The 22,331-nt window shown below is 49.1% G+C and overlaps 1 protein-coding gene across 10 annotated transcripts in view; it reads right to left on the reverse strand.

The window, feature by feature from the left end:
• DYSF (dysferlin) overlaps nucleotides 1-22,331 on the reverse strand; it is a 124,840-nt gene that overhangs the window by 7,252 nt on the left and 95,257 nt on the right. For all 10 annotated transcript variants that reach the window (XM_087874428.1, XM_087874423.1, XM_087874421.1 and 7 more), the window contains 14 exons: nucleotides 16,679-16,777; nucleotides 15,539-15,667; nucleotides 15,071-15,226; nucleotides 13,220-13,311; nucleotides 12,543-12,713; nucleotides 11,207-11,349; nucleotides 10,432-10,571; nucleotides 9,040-9,128; nucleotides 6,098-6,193; nucleotides 5,704-5,845; nucleotides 4,790-4,889; nucleotides 3,554-3,723; nucleotides 1,227-1,336; nucleotides 540-687 (listed from right to left, as the gene is read on the reverse strand). In XM_087874428.1, coding sequence (XP_087730554.1) covers nucleotides 540-687; nucleotides 1,227-1,336; nucleotides 3,554-3,723; nucleotides 4,790-4,889; nucleotides 5,704-5,845; nucleotides 6,098-6,193; nucleotides 9,040-9,128; nucleotides 10,432-10,571; nucleotides 11,207-11,349; nucleotides 12,543-12,713; nucleotides 13,220-13,311; nucleotides 15,071-15,226; nucleotides 15,539-15,667; nucleotides 16,679-16,777 — 1,785 coding nt within the window. The remainder of the gene's footprint in view (nucleotides 1-539; nucleotides 688-1,226; nucleotides 1,337-3,553; nucleotides 3,724-4,789; nucleotides 4,890-5,703; nucleotides 5,846-6,097; nucleotides 6,194-9,039; nucleotides 9,129-10,431; nucleotides 10,572-11,206; nucleotides 11,350-12,542; nucleotides 12,714-13,219; nucleotides 13,312-15,070; nucleotides 15,227-15,538; nucleotides 15,668-16,678; nucleotides 16,778-22,331) is intronic.

Consider the following 22,331-nt stretch of genomic DNA (forward strand, 5'->3'; position numbering starts at 1 on the left):
CAGAGAGGAGAAATTCCAGGACTGCCTCGGTTGCTTTCCAGAAAGGGGAGTCTGGCTGCCCAAACTTTTCATTCACAGGGTTTCCATTGCTTTCCTGCTCCATCCCAACCTCAACGCTGAGCCCCCTCCCCCCATCATCATTCAAGGGGCTCTGAACAGCCACCACCACCCCTGAGCAGGGCAGCAAGGACCATCCTGGCTGGGTGCCTCTACTTAAAAAAAATGGAGGACCAAGAAGTGGTTCCATAACATACATACATACATACATACATACATACATACATACATACATACATACATACATTCCATCCAACGTCTTGGACAGAAGGAAAAGCTTCCCCACCAGAGTGGCTACATTGTGCTAGCAGGATTTTAAGAAGCTTCCTTCCAATGGTGTCACCTGGAGCTTCTCCCAAAGCCTCAGAAGAAGACAGGACTGAGAAGAAGATGAAAGAAAGAGACCGAGAGAAGAGAAAAGGGAGGAAGAAAGGGAAGGAAGAGAGAAGGAGGGATGAAGGTCGAAGGGCCCAAGATCTTACCGGGAAGGCATAGATGAAGATGCCCAGGAAGAGCAACAGAATGAAGACGAGGAGGAAGATGAGGAAGATCCACTTGAACCTTCTCCACAAGATGTACTTCAAGGTCTTGTAGGGCGAGGTGAACCACAGGAAGGAGGTCTCAGGGCGCCTGCAACAAAGAGCATCTCAGTGGGTGAGCAGGGAGCCCTTCCTTCCACCCTGTCTCTGATTTCTCTGGAAAGGAAATCGGGGTAAGTCAAGAACACCTTAGACTGGGGGTCTCCAACCTTGGCGACTTTAACACTGGTGGACTTCAACTCCCAGAATTCCTTTGCCAGTGAGTTTAAGACTGGTGGACTTCAACTCCCAGCTGGCTGGGGAATTCTCGGAAATTTTGTATTTATGTATTTTTACTGTTTGGCTGTTCACTGCCCTGAGTCCTTTGGGAGTAGGGCGGTATATAAATCAAATAAAGTAAGTAAGTCTTAAAGTGGCCAAGTTGGACACCCCTTCTTTAGATCCTGTGATATTATTGACATGTATTCCTTTCTTTTTCAATTTTCCCCTCTTCTCCAAGTATGGGTTTGTTGGAACCCTCGGTTACTTTCCAGATTTCCTCTTCAAATTCTTCTCATTCTCTCCAGTGGTCTCCAAAGAGAAGAGAAATTGAGCCAAAGCACCCCTCCCACCTCTCTTGGTGGCTCTTACTTTGGGTCTTCTAGCTTGGGGTTCATGTTGGGTTCATCCCGGCCCAGCCCAGCTGGCCGTTCTTCATGCTCTTGTTCATTGATGATCTCCAGTGTCATCTCCAACTTGCCCTGCAAAAGAGAGAGGTGAGGTGAGGTGAGGTGAGGCCACATTTGAAGACCCGGAGATGGGAGGATTGATCAGTTGTGGAGCAGTAGGTATGGGAGGCCACCTCATTTGCATGCAGAAGATCCAATTCTTGACATTTCCAAGGAAAGAAACTGGAAGAGACCGATGGAAAAGTCCCTTCTCTTCCATGGATACCAACTAGCAGTCAGAAAAGTCTTTAATTTCACAACATATGGGCAGACTTCACCCTTGTTTCAAGTGGGAAATGGTGACCATCCTAGATCAAGCCAAGTCCAAAATCAGTAGGGAATTTATAGAACTCGGACAAATTGGCCATCAACGGACACACAGACATAAATGATACCTACATACTGTGCAAAAGAGACAACCAGCAATCCAAAAAGGGCATCAAAAGGCACCTCCCCATCAGCAATCCACACCCAGATGATCTTAGATTAACTCCAAGATGAACATCAGACCAACAGTCAAGAAGTAAACAATACCCCAATCAAGGAACTAAGAGTAAACAGCCCAACCAAAGAATCTCCCATTCCCACCAACACTGACAGGGCAAGCCACTAGAATATAAACTCAGAGCAAACCCCACTCTCTACCAGCACTGATGATGTGACCTAGTTGGGTTATAAAATGTCTGCAAGAAAACAATCAAGCTCAGAGAGCTCCAAGGATCCCACACTTCTCCTCCTCCTCCTCCTCCTCCTCCTCCTCCTCCTCCTCCTCCTCCTCCTCCTCCTCCTCCTCCTCCTCCTCCTCCTCCTCCTCCTCCTCCTCTTTGTTGCCCCAAAGAAGAGGGGAGTCACCTTATTCTCTAAAGCCCCTGAAGGCAGGAGAAGAGGCAACGGTTGGAAACTAATCAAGGAGAGAAGCAACCTGGAATCAAGGAGGAACTTCCTGACTGTGAGAACAAGTAGAAGGACTTGCCTCCAGAAGTTGTGGGTGTTTCATCACTGGAGGCTTTTAAGAAGAGACTGGGCAACCAGTTTTCTGAAATGGTAGAGGGCCTCCTTCCATTTCGAACAGGGGGTTGAACTGGAAGAAGACCTCCAAGGTACCTTCCAGCTCTGATGTTCTATGAACTAAATAGATTAACATGCTGCAAATTATGCAATTTTATGGCCTGATCCCAATGCTCCCTTTCTTCCTGAAGCAGTGAAGGAGGAGGAGAAAGGCTTCCCTCATCGCTTTGCACAGAACCTTTGGACACCATAATGTACGTGGCCATCAAAGCATCTCCTCCGGTGTCCCCACAGACATCGTCCCTGAACCTGCTTCCTGGAGTCTTCAAAGTTCCTCCAGAAGGGAGGTGGGGAGAGGAGGTTGCCTAGAAAATTTGCAATTCTGAAAGGGGAGCAGCCCTGGGGGAGCCTGGCCTGCCACTGGCCTTCTGGATAGTCATTCCAAGTCATCCAGTTCTAGACCTGACGTCTGCTGGCAGTAGACCACAAGCCAAGCTTGGCCCAGGAGCCTCTTGGAACCGAAACCGAGCTTCTGATGTCGCTTTCCTCTGATCCCTAACCCATAATTGGGGCAGGCCTGAGACTTCTGTGGTGTTTACATGGGTTTTTCCCCCTTCCAGCAGCACGTGAGACCCGGAAAAAGGGCAGCTCCCCCATCGCACACTCATGCCCACCCTTCTTACTGTTTCAGCCCTGCCTCCCTCCGTCCCGGTAAGCAGGGAACAAACCACAGACTGTTGAGGCTATTCCCAGTGCTTCACTGAGCATTCAGGCTTTGGAAAAGGCTTGGCGCCCTCTGGGTTGCCGTGGGCACTGGGCACACCGACCCTTCTGTGGCCGAAACTCAAGGACCAGGGGAAGAATCCCGAATCAAAGAATCCAGATCACGTGAAGTGCTAGTAGCACCGCTTTGCAAAGCCTTAGTAAGGGCCACACTTGGAATCCTGCATCCAGTTCTGGTCGCCATAATATAAAAAAGACATCGAGACTCTGGAAAGAGGGCTAAGCTGTGGCAAGGAAGGTCGTAAAACGAGGCAAAACTCACTTAACAAAACGTCTCACTTAGCAACAGAAATTTGGGCATCGATTTTGGTCGTAAGCTGCATTAACTGTCCTCGGGGTAGGCAGAAGACTTTCAGAACATGCAGAAGGAGAGGGTCGGAAGGGACCTTGGAGGGCTCCTAGTCCAACCCGCTGCCATACTTCCACGCCCAGAACAAGCGGGGTCAGAAGAAGGCTTACCGCGAGGCTCTTGGTGCCTTCCTGCTCGGTCACGCAAGGCCACCAGCCCTTGACTGTCTTCTGCTCAAAGAGCGAGACGTCCCTCTCCCGGAGCTCCAGGAGGTCTAAGTGGCATTTGTCGGCAGTCTTGCTTGGCTTTGGCATACAGTTGAGGTCCAACTGGATGGAGCCTGGAACGGTGGGAGAAAAGAGGAGTGGAAACTGGGGAGAAAGGGAGCCAAATAGCCAGGTCTCTTGCAGAGGGAAGGAAGGGAGGGAGGGAGGGAGGGAGGGAGGGAAGGAAGGAAGGAAGGAAGGAAGGAAGGAAGGAAGGAAGGAAGGAAGGAAGATGGGAATGAGAGGAAGGGAGGGAGGGAGAAAGAAAGGAAGGAGAGAGAGGAAGGAAGGAAGAAAGAAAGAGAAAGGAGAGAGGAGAGAGGAAGGAAGGAAAGAAGATGGGAACGAGAAGAAGGAAGGAAGGAAAGAAAATGGGAATGAGAGGGAGGGAGGCAGGGAGGGAGGAAGAAAGAGGAAGGAGAGAGGAAGGAGGGAAGAAATAAAGAAAAGAAAGAGGAAGGAGAGAGAGGAAGGAAGGAAGGAAGGAAGGAAAGAAAGGAAGGAAGGAAGGAAGGAAGAAAGGAAAGGAAAGGAAAGGAAAGGAAGAAAGAAAGAAAGAAAGAAAGAAAGAAAGAAAGAAAGAAAGAAAGAAAGAAAGAAAGAAAGAAAGAAAGAAAGAAAGAAAGAAAGAAAGAAAGAAAGCCAAAATTTTCCTGGAAGGCTACCTATCTAGGTGTATCTGGGGGAGGCTGGACCTCTCTGGAAAGCCACATGGATGCCCAGAATTCAACGGCCTTCTTGTGGCCTTTCAGGAGCCCTTCCAAGTCGTGGCTGACTACCTGTGGGGAGCTCGTTGTGGGCCGTGGGTCACCCTCAGGCGTGGCCCTGTCTCAGGCGCCATTTGTCCCCCTCTTCCCTTTGCCCAAATGTGCCCCAGGCAGCGTCTATAGATGTGGAGAGATTCGTGGCACAGAGAGGGATTCCAATACTGTCCCGCAACCACATCAAGTTTTCTTTCTCTTCTACGATTTCAGAGCTGCACATTCATTCCTGGCAGTCTCCCTGCCAGTTCCCCCAAATAACCCCCAAAACACAACCACGTTAAGCAGGAGAGGAGAACCCGGAGGGCAGTGAAGCAGCAAGGTAGCTATAGACAGAAGGGAGAAATCCAGCATTGGCCTCCTCAGATTTACCACGCACCCAGGTAATCATCGAAGGAGAATTTGTCGTTGTCCCAGATTTGAAGGACCAGCTGGGGGGCGACTTTATTCTCTGTCTTGTCCAAGCTCCAGAAATGTTCCTGCATTTGAGCATAGAGAAGAAGTCATGGCAAGCAGGACCGCAGTGAGGTTCACCATTAAGTAACCGAATACAGAATCCGCTCCAGAGGTTGTGGGTGCTGAATCGCTGGGGGTTTTCAAGAAGAAATTGATTCAGATTAACAGGGTTGGAAGGGACCTTGGAGGTCTTCTAGTCCAACCCCCTGCCCATGCTGGGAGGCCTTATGCCATTCTGGACAAATGGCTGTCCATTTTCTTCTTCAAAACCTTCAGTGATGGAGGACCCACAAGTTCTGGAGGCAACTTCTGTTCTACTGATGAATTGTTCTCACTGCCAGGAAATCCTTCCTTATTTCTAGATTGGATACTTCTGTATTCCAGTGCAAACCCTCTGTAGAGAGATCAACCCCCCACCCCTTCTAGTACTGATGATGTTATCTAGTTGGGTCAAGAAATGTCTGCAAGAAAACCACCAAGCTCAGAGAGCACCAAGCAGTTCACCTCCTCCTCCTCCTCCTCCTCCTCCTCCTCCTCCTCCTCCTCCTCCTCCTCCTCCTCCTCCTCCTCCTCCTCCTCCTCTTTGCAAAACCTACTCCCTTCTAGTACTGATGATGTTCTCTAGTTGGGTCATGAAACCACCAAATTCAGAGCGCACCAAGGACTCCGCAGTTCAGCCCTGAGCTACAAATATTCTCTTCTATCCCCACTAGTAGTACATAAGCAGAGGGCCAATCCTCTTCTCTCCTAGCACAGACCCATCAGCATTCAACACAGCTGCTTTTGAGCCTCCGTGGACCCCCTGCAAGGGTCACCTCAGCCTTCCCAGATGCTCACCTTCTTCGCCACGGAGCAGACCTGCTCAGCAGGGAGATAATCAAAGGGGAAGATGAACCTCCAGTTGAAGTTGCCTTCACCTCCCAGTGACCTGTAGTGCACATCTGTCTTCTGCTTGTTCTCCTCGTAACCAACCAGCCACCTGCAAGCCACAGAAGAAGACCAGGCCCATCAGCCACAACATCCAGCCACAGGAGCTCCCTGTCGAAGAGTGGTCCCCAAAGGGCTTTTCCCTCCTCACCCAAGAAGCTTCTTCAGTCCTTGGTTGAGAACTTCAGGACTTCTTGGATGAGAAGCCAAGGAAAAAAACCCCAAGAAAGTCCAGTTGCCTTCTGGAAAAGGCCTTTGGGATAACTGTGAGGTGGATGATTGAGGAAAGCTTTGGGGTTCCTACCCTTTCACGTAGATGTCGCTCATTTTCTGACCGGTGATGCTGAGGTCATCCAGGATGACGTCTTGGGCATTCCAGACAATGCAACGCAAGTAGAACCTGGGAGAAAGAGCCCAGATGGGGTTCAAGAGTCTTTTGTCAAAGAGAAGAACAGCAAACAATACAAGTATAAAAATATATGACGAGGGTCTTTCACTACAACCAGCAATGGAGTAATCACCTCCCAGGTTCCTAGGATCTACTTCGTAGCTGAAAATCAAGGTAGCCCATGACATCCCCCTCTCTCCTCTTTTCCCTCCCAGAAGGAAGCCACCAGATAGTTGCAACATCCCAAGCAGTAAATGCCACCTCTACCCAATTCCTCCTCCCAGAAACAGAATTCACCTTCCACAAGCCATTTCAGTAGCATCCCCAGAGAATCAACCCTCCAGGGATGGACCTGCTCTCCGGAATCTGCTGGCCTACCGACTGCAGAATAACAGAGTTCGAAGGGACCTTGGAGGTCTTCTAGTCCAACTCTCTGGCCAAGCAGGAAACATTACACCATATTAGGCAGTTGGCTGTCCAACCTCTTCTTAAAAACCTCCAGTGATGAAGCTTCTGAAGGCAACTTCTGAAGGCCACTTCAGAACTTCTTCAGAACAACTTCTGGTGGCAAGCTGTTCCAATGGTTAATTGTCCTCAGTATTAGAAAATTTCTCCTTCATTCCAGATTGCTTTTTTCCTTGGTTAGTTTCCAACTGTTGCTTCTTGTCCTGCCTTCTGGGGCTTTGGAGACTAAGTGGTCCCCCACCTCTTCTTTGGGGCAGCCCCTCAAATACTGGAAGCCAATCATTGTGAGATGAATCCACAAGCCATCTCAGTGCTGCGTTCTGGGGCATCCCTTCCTTTCAGAGCTGTGCTGGCTCCCCTTCGCCACCACAGCCCTCCTTCCCTCCCTCCCCCTGCCCCCTCCCCACTTATGGGGTTGCCAAGGAGTAATGTGTAACAGAACAGCGCAAAGAAAGACCCAGATTCAGGGTGAGACGTTCAAGTCAGCAGCCTCAGAATTTGGGGAGGGAACGGAAGACCTTTTCCAGAGAGGAGAAATTCCAGGACTGCCTCGGTTGCTTTCCAGAAAGGGGAGTCTGGCTGCCCAAACTTTTCATTCACGGGGTTTCCATTACTCTCCTGCTCCATCTGAACAGCCCACCCCCCCCGCCCCGAGCAGGGCAGCAAGGACTACTCATGCTGGGAGCCTCTGCTTAAAAAAATGTAGGCCCAAGAAGTGGTTCCATAACATTTGATAAGAGCCGCAAAGCTGTAAAAGGGATACTTTGAAGGTCATCTATTCTCATCCAAGAAAAGGCCCTGAGCAGCAATCTCTTCCGATTTACATAAATAAATTAAATATATATATATATTAATATTTTCCATCCAACTTCTTGGACAGAAGGAAAAGCTTCCCCACCAAAGTGGGCTACATTGTGCAAGCAGGATTTTAAGAAGCTTCCTTCCAATGGGGTCACCTGGAGCTTCTCCCAAAGCCTCAGAAGAAGACAGGACTGAGAAGAAGATGAAAGAAAGAGACCAAGAGAAGAGAAAAAGGAGGAAGAAACAGAAGGAAGAGAGAAGAAGGGATGAAGATCGAAGCTCCCACGATATTGGAAGGCTGCTATCATGTCAACTCCATTAAACTTCTTTTAATTAAAAGTGGCCATGCTCCTTCTCAAGATAGTCACGTCTTTTCTTTTTCGGTGTCCCATTGAGAGCCTGCTTGTCCTAAGCATCTAGATGACCATGTTGAGGTTCTTCTTGTACTATACTGGGCATGGACATGCACAATGTTAACCCCTCGGCAACTGCAGAGTCCCATGGCAAGGAGGCCATGTTGGGGCTCCCTTCATGGTTGCAATCCTGGAGATCACCTGCTACAGGGGGGTGGGGAATGCATGGTGGTTAAATCCAGCCTCCATGTTCAAAAGCGACCTTCTTAAAAAGGCCAAGAGATGGTAGGGAAACTTCAGTGTCTTCTTTCACTCTCCGTCTTGAGGGCTACTAGAGTTAGGAAGAAGATTTTCAGCCAGATGAAACCGGTCATATTCAACAGATCGTCTACGGCAGTCTTTCTCAACCTTGGCCCCTTGAAGATGGGTGGACTTCAATTCCCAGAATTCCCCAGCCAGCCAGAATTCTGGGAGCTGAAGTCCACTCATCTTCAAGTGGCCGAGGTTGAGAAACTCACTGGTCTATGGGGAAAGCTACTGTGATGATCCGGAGCATGGCACAGTGATAACACAAACAGCTGGCAGTTCAAATTTCCCCAAACGCTCCCATGTTTCTGGCCAGTCCCAGAGCAAAGTGATGTCAAACCCACGCACACACCTCAAGCAGCCTCTGGCTGCAAATAGCCCAGCCGAACACTTACACCAGGGCTGCACAGCAATAAATCCAGCAGGGCAAATCAAGGACTTCAGGAAGAAAAAGATCCACGTAATTAGTCCAGAAAGCCAGAAAGAATGCAAGGATTCTTGGAAAGTTCGAACATCGGCACTCAACACTTCAGGAACTCAGTGTTTGTTCCCGACAAATGTCCCTCCCCACAGTATCTCCTTAAGTCTCATTCCCCAGGTGTGCCTTGTGAAAATGGGTGGGGCACTCTTCTCCTTAGCCTGCTCAGTCTACAATGTTCACACCTTCTCTCCTCTCTCCGTGCTCTCGGATCAGGAGGGGGTGGTCCTTGCTCCTCACTTGAGCTCTGTCTCTCATGTTCATCCTGCCCCTGTTCCTCCCTGCCTACAAGCTGTCCTAATCCCGAAAGGCCCTGGCCTTCCCCATTTTCCAACGAAGCCGCCCCCTCAATCTCCGTAGGCTCAGGTTCCAGCTCGTCTTCCCTGGCAAATTCAGGCTCCGACGGGGGTACGGCAGCTACGTGCATGAAAAAGTCTGAGAGGGGAGGTCCTTACCTCTTTGCTCTTCGCGGGGTCACGTTGAATGGTGGTCCCGGTGGCCCAAGGGATTTAGGAAACAGGTCCACCCAAAGCTGAACTTTGCCCTGTAATGAAAGGGGAAGCCATGTATTAGAGAAGAAGGGTCTCTTTGCAATGTCCCTGGCCAAGGAGCTGGGTTTGAATGCAACTCCGTGACTCTGTAGCCAGATGTCTGTGGTGACAGCAGTGGAATTCCTGTAGAAGACAACCAATCTCTCCATCCTCTTCCTGTCTATTGTGGTGGTTTACTAAGGACTGGTCATTGGTCCAACTGACTCACATACCCAAGTTTCAGTTAGGCCCTGGCCGAGGGAGGAGGGAGTCTTCGACCAACCTGCATCTACACACAACTTTAATTAGCTGGAGGGCAATCACTAGGCAGCCTTGCCTTGGAATGCACCATCTCTTGTGGGGGGGAGGGGGGGCTTATAAAGCCTGGATATTGATAATGTCTGCAGAATAATTTGGGGTTCCAACTTGAGCTCAGGTTGTGCAGCAATAAATCAGATTGAAATCCAGGCAGCTTTGAGGAAAGGAGATTTATTTATTCTCCAAAACAAAGAGGTTTGCCTAGGGGGGCAGCTAGTGAGGAAGTGGGGCACAGAGAGGTCATTTTATATGGAAGTTTGTCCTGGGTGTGTTAGTGTGTACGTGTGGATTTCTCGGGTGACACTTAAGGGGTGTGGATGGGTGTACGTGCTGACTCCAGAGAAGTTGATTAAATCAAGTAGTGTGAATTGGGTCTCTTTGTTTGAACTGTATTATAATTATGTTTACCTTGTGCCAATTGGGTCTGTGTGCTTGCTTTTGTGTGTGTTTACAATTTGAAATAGGTGTTTAATTAATCCTTATTTGTTGTAAATTTGAAAAGATTTGGGGGGCTGCTAATCAGTCATGTTAGAGACACGGGATTTCCTAAATAATATTTCTAAGACATTTATATGCATTTATAATTTTTTCCCACAATAGGAATCTCTCCCATCAACTTCCACATGCTGACATGCGGCATCCTTTACACCAGGAAGTAAATTGCCTAAGATGTGTGAATTGCCCTGATCATCTTGAGTGGAAGCCAACATCATCGCCAATGTCTGATGATGGATATGGAAGAAGAAGGAGGAGTGGGAGGGGAGGAGGAGGAAGGGAGGAGGAAGGGAGGAGGAGGAGGAGGAGGAAGAGAAGAAGAAGAAGAAGAAGAAGAAGAAGAAGAAGAAGAAGAAGAAGAAGAAGAAGAAGAAGAAGAAGAAGAAGAAGAAGAAGAAGAAGAAGAAGAAGAAGAAGAAGAAGAAGAAGAAGAAGAAGAAGAAGAAGAAGAAGAGGCAGCCACATGTTCCTTCAGAGTCACCACCTTCTCCCTGCCAACTTTACCTGTTCAATGTCCGGCTGGAGAGGGCTGTACAGCTGCCTGGTCTCCACGTGCTCAGGGATCAGGCCGTGCTTTTGCAGGACATGCAGGGCAAACCGTTCTTCCAGAGGACCCAGGTGGGGGTTGGGGGGCTTGCTGTCCTCTGAATCGAAGAGAAAAGGCAGAGATTTCACCTGTGGGTCAACTGTTGGGGCTCCTGTCCGCAATGCAGGGAGGGATGGAGGGGGAAGGACGCAGCGGGGACCCCAGAGTTCCGGCTGCTGTTCTGTTTGCATTTGCTCAAGCTGCCCACTCTTCTCTTAGGTTAGCGACAGAAGAAAATATTTCTGGCGCAGGGTTGAACTGTGTGGTCCTTGGTGCGCTTGGTGGGTTTCTTGCAGACGTTTCATGACCCAACTAGGGAACATCATCAGTGCTAGTAAGGAACAGAGTTTGCTTCCCATTCCTTACTAGCACTGATGATGTTCCCTACTTGGGTCATGAAACATCTGCAAGGAAACCACCCAGCTCAGAGAGAACTAAGGACTCCACAATCCTCCTCCTCCTCCCTGCAAACCCTCCCCGCTTCTGGCACTGATGATGTTCCCTAGTTGGGTCATGAAACGTCTGCAAGGAAACCACCAGGCTCAGAGAGCACCGAGGACCCCTCACTGGCCAGTCAGTTGCTGCTTTTGCAGGGGCTGGAGTGGGAGGCCTATTCAGTTTGAGATTACTGGCCGCACAGCCTTGAACTGAAGCTGCAAGGAAGCCGAGAGGCGGGAGCTGCGTGGTTTTTACCCAGGTCCGAGAGGTGATACGTTTGATCTCCAAAGACGACCTGGTCACTCTTGTAAACCGGAAGTTTGCCGTTGTGTTGCAAGGAAAAGTGATGGAGGAGTTGTGACGGGCGCAGCTGATCTCTCCACTGGTTGGGCCCAGAACTGGAAGGGGAGAAACGGGACAATCAAGCAGAGGAACCTCAAAGCATCCTTGCTCCAACGCTCTGCAAGGTCTGGACAGGTAGTCCTCCACTTACGACCAAGCACAATTGAGCCCCAAATGTCTGTTGCTAAGCGAGACCCTTGTTAATTGAGCTTTGCCCCATTTTACAACCTTTTTTTTTTTGCCAAAATAGCAGCGGTTAAGTTAGCAACACGATTATTAAGTGAATCTGGCTTCCCCCCGGAGGCCTTTGCTTGTCAGAAGGTCGCAAAAGGGACTGTGTGACCCAGGGACACTGCGACCGTCATAAAGATGAACCAGTTGCAAAGCGTCTGAATTTGGATCACATGACCTCAGGGATGCTGCAACAGTCGTAAGCGTGAAAAACGGTCATTAAGTCACTTTTTCAATGCTGTTGTGAATGAACTGTTGTAAGTCAAGGTCCATCTATAGAGCCTTGAAGCTTCAATTTGTTGAATTTTCCTCTAGAGCCATTCTGGCTGGTCACAGATGGGATTTAGGGCAGACCTAGCTGCAAAGTTGTTTTCTGAGATCAAACAATACAGATTAACAGAGTTGGGAGGGACCTTGGAGGTCATCTAGTCCAACACCCCTCTCCCCGCCCAAGCAGGAGACCCTACACCATTTCTGACAGATGGCAGCCCAGTCTCTTCTTGGAAGCCTCCAGTGATGAAGGTCCCATAACTTCTGTTCCATGGGTTGATGGTTCTCACTTGTCAGGAAATTTCTCCTTATTTCTAGGTTGAATCTGTTTCCATTCATTATTCCTTGTCTGGCCTTCGGGTGCCTTGGAAAATAGCTGGACCCCCTTCCTCCTCTCTGTGGCAGCCCCTCAAATACTGGAACACTGCTCTCCTGTCTCCCCTGGTCCTTCTCTTCCCTAGACTAGCCAGGTCCAGTTCTTGCAACCGTTCAGGAACTTAACATAATATATACTTCAAGCCCTTAGACAGACGTGTAATCATGTTTAGCTACATAGGATGGGGCTGAATCTGGTATGTTCTCCATGCAAAAGTCTGTCCCACCACTAAGCAATGTCAGTTTCATAGTGGCAGCATCTGAGAAGTCCAGGAATCCAGAGATGCCACCACCAGGATGGTCCTCTCCTCCACCTTGGAAGATGAGTCAAACTCTGTGAGCAAGTTTTATATGATTGTCCAGAAGTACTCACATGCAGTAAGTCTGAGGAAGGCCACAACGAGCCCCATATCTGGAAAGGAAGCGGTTCTCTAGGTCAATGATGGTCTCCCCAATCTTCTCATCTTTGGACAAGAGGTCATAGTCATACAGGGTGATCTTCAAGTCCTTCTCCATGGGCAACGTACAAGTCAACTCAAACATCCTACAGAAAGCAGAAACACGCCAGTCAGCTGAAAGGAACATGGGCTGGGATTTTATGGAGTTGCTGCAGCTGTTCAGCAAATGAAACTCCTTTCTAGCACTGATGAGGTTACCTCGTGGGGTTATGAGATGTCTGCAAGGAAATAACCAGGCTCAGAGAGCACCGAGGACCCCATAGTCATCTCCTCCTCCTCCTCCTCCATTCACTGCAGGAGAACTCACCACCGACAATTCAACACTGTGCTTATCATTTCATTCAGTTACTTTTATTATTGGTGTCCACATTTTGGTTGAAATTATTGTAACTGTTGTATTTCTGCATTGACTTTCCTTATTTTACTATCATTGGCCATGGTTCAGTTAAATTGATTTAACTTCTGCATTTGTTGAATTGTCCTGCAATGGCTTGTCCCATGGTGAGTTGTCTGTGGCAAGTTGTCCCATTCCGTTCAGGAAGAGCTACTCCCCTCCCCCCACCCTGTCAGGGACTTATATGGGAAGACTTACTTTCCAAAGACCGGGTCCAAGGTACAGGGGATGTAATTGTCCTGATCGTTGATGGACTTCTTCCCCGCAGAAATCTTCACATAAGGATCACACTGAGGGAAAAAGAGAGAGAGGGCCAAGGCACTGAAGAGGCAGGAAAGGACCAGCGAAGGCAAACCGTCCTTAGATATTTCTCCCATAAACGTTCAGACTGCAACCCTATGAAACAGGCTGGTTGGAGAATGAAGAGAACCTCAAGTCACCCTTGGGTCTTCTCCTGTCCTTCACCACTACACCATGCTGCCTCTACTGGTTCCTGCAAATAGACTGAGCAACGAAAGAGGAAACTTAAGAGGAAAGCTCCGGAATAGGAGTGTCCAACCTTGGCCACCTTAAGACCTATGGACTTCAACTCCCAGAATTCTCCATCCAGAACTTTCCTTCCCAACCTGGTGGCCCACAAATGCATTGAACTTCTTGTTGGCTGGGGCTGATGGAGGCATAGGGGAGTAGTAGTCCAACCCATTTGGGACCCACTCAATTAAGGAACATTGCTCTGCGTGTCCTCAAGAATCCCCCCCATAGACACATCTAAACTCCATATACCTTACGTTAAATAAAAACTAAACTGATGTAAGCCACATGTTGACCATAGATGGAACCTACGTTGCTACTGAGAATAAACAGACACTCATCACCAGCTCCCCCACCCACCACCCACCCCATTCGTTGAGCAAATGGCTTGCCAGTGAAGATGAAGCCACACAGAGCTCAGGGCTAGGAATGGCCCCCCCTCAACTAAAGTCCCAAAGTCCCAAAGGCCCTTTCTCCAAAAGGCAACGGGAAAGCCTTGGCTTTTTACTTCAAAACATTTAATTTCTCATCCAAGAACAAGCTTCGGTTCTGAAGAATTGAATAAGCTTTAGAAGGGAATGGGAATGGAATGGAATGGAATGGAATGGAATGGAATGGAAGGGAATGGAAGGGAAGGGAAGGGAAGGGAAGGGAAGGGAAGGGAAGGGAAGGGAAGAGAAGAGAAGAGAAGAGAAGAGAAGAGAAGAGAAGAGAAGAGAAGAGAAGAGAAGAGAAGAGAAGAGAAGAGAAGAGAAGAGAAGAGAAGAGAAGAACTTGGAGGTCTTCTAGTCCAGCCCCCTGCTCAAACAGGAAACCCTATACATTCCAGAGTGGCTGTCCAGTCTTTTCTTAAAAACCTCCAGTGAATCTGGAGCACCTACAACTTCTGGAGCAGGCTGTTCCACTGGTTGATTGTTCTCAATAGGAAATTTCTCCTTAATTCTAGACTGGTTTTCTCCTTGATTAGTTTCCATCCATTGTTCCTTGTCCGGCCTTCAGATGCTTTGGAAAATAGGTGGAGCCCCTCCTCTTTGTGGCAGCCCCTGAAATACCAGAAGACTGCTCTCATGCCCCCCCCTCCAGTCCTTCTTTTCTAGAGTAGCCATGCCCAATTCCTGCCACCGTTCCTCGTGTGTCTTTGTCTCCAGGCCTTTAATCAGTTGCTCTTCCTTGCACTTTTTCTGCACTTTACTTGGAGGAGAAGCTAAAAGTTTTCAAAGGAAAAAACCCCAGAAACTCTGTTTGCCTTTTAGAAAAAAGCACCTTTGGGACAACCATGACCTGGATGGTGGAGCATCTCCACAGACACGAAGTGCAGGAGGAGCAAAATCTCTTGGAGCACGAGGGCAGGAGGGTTTCTTGTGAAGTAGGGCGAGGAAGCCAAGGACTCCTCAAGGGACCTGAGGAGAAACCTTCTGAGAACTTTTTCCAAGATGCCCTGGAGTTTCTCTCTTGGAGGGGTCCCTCTGCTTCCTGAAGGGTCAGCCCCCCCCCCCAATTCTCCATCCACAAGCTCACTTTTCCATTGGAGTCCTTTGGCTGCAGATCAAAGGCCCGGATGATGTAAACCCTCACGAGACACTCCTGGGGGCCTCGGGCTGGAAGCTGGTGGAACTGGCGCGGAGGGACGGGCACCGTGGGGTCGTCGGGCAGAGGGTAGATCTTGAACGAGCCCTGCAAGGGGAGGAAAGGCATGAGTCTTCCACCAACGCAGGCTGCTTGGACCTCTGTCCAGATGTTGCAGAGGGACTCCTGAAGGATGCTGGGATCACCTCTTGTACGGCTGCAACAGGGGCAGCCTTCTCTCAAGACAGTATCTCTAGCATAATTTTTATTGTGTTGTGTTGTAATTGTATTGTATTGTATTGTATTGTATTGTATTGTATTGTATTGTATTGTATTGTATTGTATTGTATTGTATTGTATTGTAGTTTAGTTTAGTTTAGTTTAGTTTAGCTTTAGCTTTAGCTTTAGTGATGGGCCAACCTTGAATTCTCCAACAACGGTGGGGTCTTCGCTGTCATCCTGAGCTTTGCCACGGGACAGCTTAAAGGTGTGGCAGAAATCTGAAAGGCCTCCAAAGTCTTCGACGTTCTCCAACTCTGTCTCGTAGATCTACGGAGAGAAGGAGATGGAAAGCATTTTGTTTCTTCTTTCTTCTCCTCAGGCGTTAAAAGGGATGGGCAGGGAGAGGGAAGCCCCCTCCAGTCTGTTGCCATCTTCCCACTCTCAGCTAAGCCCTTTCCATTGAGAGCAAAGGCGAGAGTGGGGCATTGGCCTAACTTCTAACTTCCCCTAGATCTCCCGGCTTGAATGCTGTTGGGAACCTGCCAGCTAAGCTGGAAGGATGAGTCAAGCAAGGAGCTAGCTTAGAATCCTTACACAGTCACAAGAGGCATAAGCCTGACTTCTCCTTCCAGCCTAGCTGGCAGCTTTCCCACAGTTGCCCTCTCTAGGAAAATACACAATGGATCTTGAAGGTCACCAAGAGGTACCCGAGAGGTTCCTGGAAGGATATGATAAGAGTGGATATTGCGGGCACATTAAGTCCAACATCTACTTGAGCAGTAACCTGGACCAGCTTCTAACATTTTGTTCCAGTCTTCAAAAGGCTGTGGAGCAACTCCATGACCAGGAGCTACACCCACAAGGTACAAGGGCAGCCTGCAAATTATCCCAAGGTGCACTGGGAAGATAATTTAAGCAGGGCTAGTGAACTCTTAAGTAGCAGTGTCCAAACTGAGAAAAAAGGAGTGAAGATGGAAAGTGGCCAGCGGCTGGTAGGTTTCTTGCAAGTGCTGAATCCAAAATGGAAGGCCAATGTTGACGGCCAAGACATCTTAATGTTTAGAGCCAGCGCAACCCACCCAAAGTTTCACCCTGCTAGCCACTCAGTGTTGTGGTTCTTGAGCCAATCAGCGGCCCAGGTGCCTTATGAAGTTCAGTCCTAGACTGAGGTCAAAATATTCCTAGCAAAGAACCAAGAGGTGACAATTTCATCTCCAAAGCAATGGATTTCATCACACTCTCTCTCCCCCTCTCCTCCCTTTCTTCTCTTTCTCCCTTCTCTCTCTCTCTCCTTCACATACACCCCCCCCACCCCACAGACGCTATCCAGGGTCTTACCTTGAGGGTGTCAAAGCCTTTCTCCAAATAGGTGCCACATTTCTCTCGCTCACCCGTGGACGCATAGAATTTGCTCCACCAGTCAATGAACTCTTCTTCCTGGGCATGAAACAAAGGACCCAACACCTCGCTTATTACCTGGAGACCATCCAAGACCTTCTGCTCTACAGCACATGGAGCATTTCAACCACGGCCTTTTCCAAGCTGTGCCTTCCAGATGTCCCAAACGTCAAATACTGCACAACAGAGCCTGTGCTGGCTAGGGATGATGGAAGTCGGCCTCTGTCATAGACGAGGCAATCCAGGTTGGGAAACGATGGCCTGGACACCCGGAGCAGTGAGGTTCCCGTGTTTTATCAAAGTCAGAAGGGATAGATCAGGTTGGATTTGCAGAATATCAGCAGGGCATCCTGAAGAGGCCAGATCTAATGGTGCATCTCTGGTTTAAGGGCCAGGCTGAGTTGAAGGGAGAGTCAGAAGACCAACAAAGGAGAATCTTTGTAGCTCAGGGTTGAAATGAGGGGTGCCTGGTGCTCTCTGAGCTTGGTTGTTTCCTTGCAGACGTTTCGTGACCCAAAGGAAGTAACGTCATCAGTGCTAGTAGGAGAGAGGAGGAGGAGGAGGACTGTGGGGTCCTGGGTCCTCTCTGAGCTTGGTTGATTCCCTCCAGATATTTCATGACCCAACTAGGGAACATCATGAGTGCTAGTAGGAACAGTGGGGTCTGCTCTCAACTTATATTGCTCGTCCTACTAACACTGACAGGGCTTGCCCAAGAGCACTGATGATGTCACGAATTTGGGCACCACAGTCCTCCTCCTCCTCCTCTGCCTCTCTTCAAACCCCACCCGCTTCTAGCACTGCTGATGGTATCTAGTTGGGTCATGAAACGTCTACAAGGAAGCAACTTTGCCGAGCTGAGAGAGCATTACGGAGCCCTCTGAGTCAGAAGGAGCTGGAGACCCTCTCAGCAGAAAGCCAGGCTTTCCTTTCAAAGCCCTCCTCCCCCCACCCACCCACCCTTTTTTTTTTAAATAGCTAACTCTTCTGAAATTGATTGAAACCACAAAGGGGCAATTTGTATCTCGCGAAACATTCCTCCGCAAATAAATAACTCATTTTAGAATTCCACAAAATTCCATCGTGCTAAGCTCATCAGGAAGCCAGAATTTATAAGGTTTATAAAGTTTGACTGCAAGGCAGCCCTGCAACAGTCCTACTCTCAGTCACCTTCTGGGGGGCACCCAACCCTCCCCTCCCCTCCCCTTGCCCCTCCCCCCATTTCTTCCCAGAAAAAATGACACGGATTTCTGGTTTTTTCCCCCAGGTCTCCCCCGTTTTTCATCCAGAAAACTCCTCTCTGACCACCCGATGCACAGGTGGGCCTCGACTTACGACCACAATGGAACCCGTAATTTCTGTTGCTAAGCGAGACCGTGGTGATATGGGCTTTGGCCCACGTTACTACCTTTCTTGCCACCCAGTATTCAGTTAGGAACCCGGTCGTTAAGTGAATCTGGCTTCCCCTGTGGTCAGAAGGTCGCCAAAGGGTCGTAAATACGAGCCTCTGAATTCTGATCATGTGATCATGAGGAAGCTGCAACGGTCGTAAGTGTGAAAAATGGTCCCAAGTCACTTTTTTTCAGCACCGTTGTAACCTCGGATGGTCACTAAATGAATGGTCTTAAGTCAAGGACTTCTTGCAGTGAATTACAGTGTCGAAGTGGCCACCCCAACCGTGAGATCAAAGCTCTCTCCATGTTTTAGGGGCGTCCAATGGCTGTATCTCCCCATTTTTCTGACTATATTCCAGGGACAGGCCAGAAATTCACATCTGTAAAGCAAAGAACAGCCTTTCCATCCCATTCATCCATTCTGGAATAACAGGAGACCAGAGCTGGAAGGGACCTTGGAGGTCTTCTAGTCCAGCCCCTTGCCCAAGCAGGAGACCTCATACCAGTGTTTCTCAACCTTGGTAGCTTGAAGATGGGTGGACTTCAACTCCCAGAATCCCCCAGCCAGCTGTGCTGGCTGGGGGATTCTGGGAGTTGAAGTCCACCCATCTTCAAGCTACCAAGGTTGAGAAACACTGCCCTAGAACATTCCAGACAAATGGTTTTCCAGTCTCCAGTGGATGAAGCTCCCACAACTTCTGGAGGCAACTTCTGTTCCTCTGGTTAATCATTCTCACTGTCAGGAAAGTTCTAGGTTGCTTCTCCCCTAGATTAGCTTCCATCCATTGCTTCTTCAGGTGCTTTGGAGGCTAGGTCAACCCCCTCTTCTTTTTGGCAGCCCCTCAAGTATTGGAAGACTGCTAACATGTCACCCCAGTCCTTCTCTTCATTAAACATTCCTTTTTAGAGGGGAATTGTGGAGTTATCCTCACCCCCACACTCCCTGCACTAGCATGATTTCTCAAGGGCTTCCTTCTTGGAGATACCAAGCCAGCATCTTCAGAAAGCAGCTGCAGGTTGGACCATTTGCAAAAGTTTTATGGCAGAACCCTGCAATCCAAGTTGATGGAGGGACACAGAGACCACCACCCCTAACCCACCCCACCCCACCCATGAACTGTGAAGCTCAATTGGATGGAAGCTGAAGACCCCCACAGACATCTCTGATAATGGTTCAACCACCAGCTGCTTTCTGAAGATGCTGGCTTGGTCTCTTGGGGTGTCCCTCAAGAGATACGTGGTAGAATGACACAATCCAACTTCACGGAGGGACACAAGACCACCCCAATCCATAAATCAACCATGAAACCTGGTTGGATGGAAGCTGAGGGCCCTCCCACTATGAAGAGGGGGAAAGATTTGGGGCTCAAAAGGAAGTGGGTTAATATTTCACAGTAACTCTCCCACGGGCAGCTCCAGGGAGAAATTCAGGAATTACTGTTAGACTAGAAAAACTCAGTCATGCTTGCTAAGGTTGAGAAAAGAAAACAATGGGTCAAGTGGAGGATGGGGTCAAGGAGAAGACTGGAATGTCCTTGGAAGTCGTACGAGATTTTCCTGGGGACAGATCAAGGTAGTTCATGCCATCCCCAGGAACCCAACCCAACTCTGAGGACACCTCCTAGCCTCCTTGATTCGTTCCATGTTGGGTGGTCAGGATGACTCTACCGGAAGAACAGAAGTTGGAAGGGACCTTAGAGGTCTTCTAGTCCAGACTAGTGGGAGGACAAGCCAAGAACCCGTCTTGATGCCTTTCTGCTCTTGGAGAAACATCTCGGAGGACGTGGCCTTGTAAAACATCTCAGATCCATCCCATTTAGTGACAACGCTTGGCAGGAGGATCCTTCTGTGGTTCAGAGCCCGGCCTTGGCAGCTCCACCCCACACAGGGAGCCCCGGTGCGGTTACATCCATGGGAGGCAACCACAGGAATGCGAGGCTGCCATCCCACTCTCGGCCCTGGGTATCAACTATCAGGCTTCAGCTGGAGACACTCGATCCCGGTGGCTCTTCCAGGGAACAGTAACTGGAGAGGCCATAAAATATTCACTCCGATGGGAGACTAGCAAGCACAGCAAATAACCAATTACTCCAAATAGTTTACAGATTTCGGCTTGCCTGATTTCTGGCTCAAGTTTCTCGCGCTAACTTGTTGCTTAATGGCTTATTTGTGTTAGAGACAGCAGAAGGTTCTGGCAGGAGCCGCCACGCAAAAGCCCTGGAATCCTCCACGCAGGGAAAGGCCTCCTCCAAAGTCTTCTCACTCGAACGGTTCTCCCTCCTCACTTCCAATTCCCCCCCCCAGTTCATTGAGAAAGGTGTTCGGCTTGGAAGAATTGGGGGGGGTTTCTGAAGAGAGCTTCAGGTCTCAAAACAAACCAGATCTATGAAGCCAGCCCCGACCGGTTGAAACCACACTGTCCCCTAACTTCTAAATCATGGTTTGCAAATGTTAGTAGTCGCATTCACACAATGTACCAAGCCAAAACCCAACCAAACATCTCATCCAGTGGTGGGTTTCAAAAATTTTTACTACTGGTTTTGTGGGCGTGGCTTGGTGGGCGTGGCAGGGGAAGGATACTGCAAAATCCCCATTTCCTCCCGATCAGCTGGGACTCGGGAGGCAGAGAATAGATGGGGGCGGGGCCAGTCAGAATTTTTACTACCGGTTCTCCGAACTACTCAAAATTTCCACTACCGGTTCTCCAGAACTGGTCAGAACCTGCTGAAACCCACCTCTGATCTCATCCATAAAGTGATAGGAAGTCTTATCAACAAATCCCACTTATGAATTTAACTGGGGGATCCCTTCACCACTGGAACATCCCATAACACCTCTGGAATATCCCACCACACACACAGGCAAGGCACGATATATAAACAAGGGCAAACCCCACTCCCTTCTAGCACTGATGATGTTACCTAGCTGGGTCATGAAACATCTGCAAGAAAACCACCAAGCTGAGAGAGCACCAAGGACCCCACAGTCCTCCTCCTCCTCCTCCTTCTTCTTCTTCCTCCTCCTCCCTCCTCCCTCTTCCCTCCTTCCTCCTCCTCCTCTCCCTCCAACCTTCTAACTCTGATAACATCACCTACTTGGGTCATGAAATGTCTGCAAGAAAACTACCAAGTTCAGAGAGCACCAAGGATCCCACAGTTCAACCCTGAGCTGCAAATATTTTTCCTCTTTTGTCTTCCTCTTATTTTACTTTCATTGAGATTGTTTTGATTTTCAAGCTGAGTTCTTTTCCATGGTTGGCTAACCAAGAGGAATCTCTGCGTTTCTCCAGCCGTTGGCGTTTCCACCTTCTCCTCGGTCACCCCTTCCAATTCTGCCATTCTGACAGGCAATCTTGACATCTGGCTACAGCAAGCACGGCTTGTCCTGGCTGCTTCTCAACCCCTGGAGCCCTGGAGCCTGTTCTGTCTTCCCGTCAGCCGTCAGAGCTAAGAAACGCTCCGTGGCTTGGTTGCGTCTTCCTACTACCTGGCCCCCAACTACCTGGCCTTCCTCTTAGCAGGGGTCCAGGGGGCCATTCGTACGCGCACAAAAGGCACCTCCACACACACAGTCTGTGGAGCTTCTCCACCATCCAAGTCTCCTGGTTGTCCCAAAGGTGCTTTTCTTAAAGGAAACTGGACTTTCTTGGTTGTTTTCCTTGAAAAGGTTTCGCTTCTCATCCAGGAAGCTTCTCCAGCTCTAACTGAAGTTCTAACTCTAATGAGATAGAACTGAAGAAGCCTCTTGGATGAGAAGCGAAACTTTTTCAAGGAAAAAACCAAGAAAGTCCATTTGACTCCTGGGACAGCTCCCACAGGTGTCCATACCTGCCAGCACCCCAGTTAGAGACTCCTTAACCTATGAGGCAGCCCTTAGTACTCCCCTACCAATGTCTGTTGTGTATCACACCTGTTCTCCAGAAACTCAAAAGACCTTGCGTGGGGAGAATATCCCTCTCTTTTGTCCCACAATCCTTACAATTCTGCTTAAGACAGAAGGAAGTCACTCCCTGGGTCCTCTTCCTGTGCCTTCATCCCTCAGTCACACTGGCCCTCTGTTACTGCACAGGTAGTCCCCGACTTGCAACAGTTCCTTTACTGACCATTCAAAGTTACAATGGCACTGGAAAAGGTGACTGACGACTGTTTTTCACCCTTAGGACCATGTCGTGTGATCAAAATTCAGACACTGGCTACTAA

The sequence above is a fragment of the Pantherophis guttatus genome, chromosome 8 (genome assembly GCF_059756535.1).
Source record: "Pantherophis guttatus breed Tessera chromosome 8, ASM5975653v1, whole genome shotgun sequence".
In the NCBI taxonomy this organism is placed as follows: domain Eukaryota; kingdom Metazoa; phylum Chordata; class Lepidosauria; order Squamata; family Colubridae; genus Pantherophis; species Pantherophis guttatus.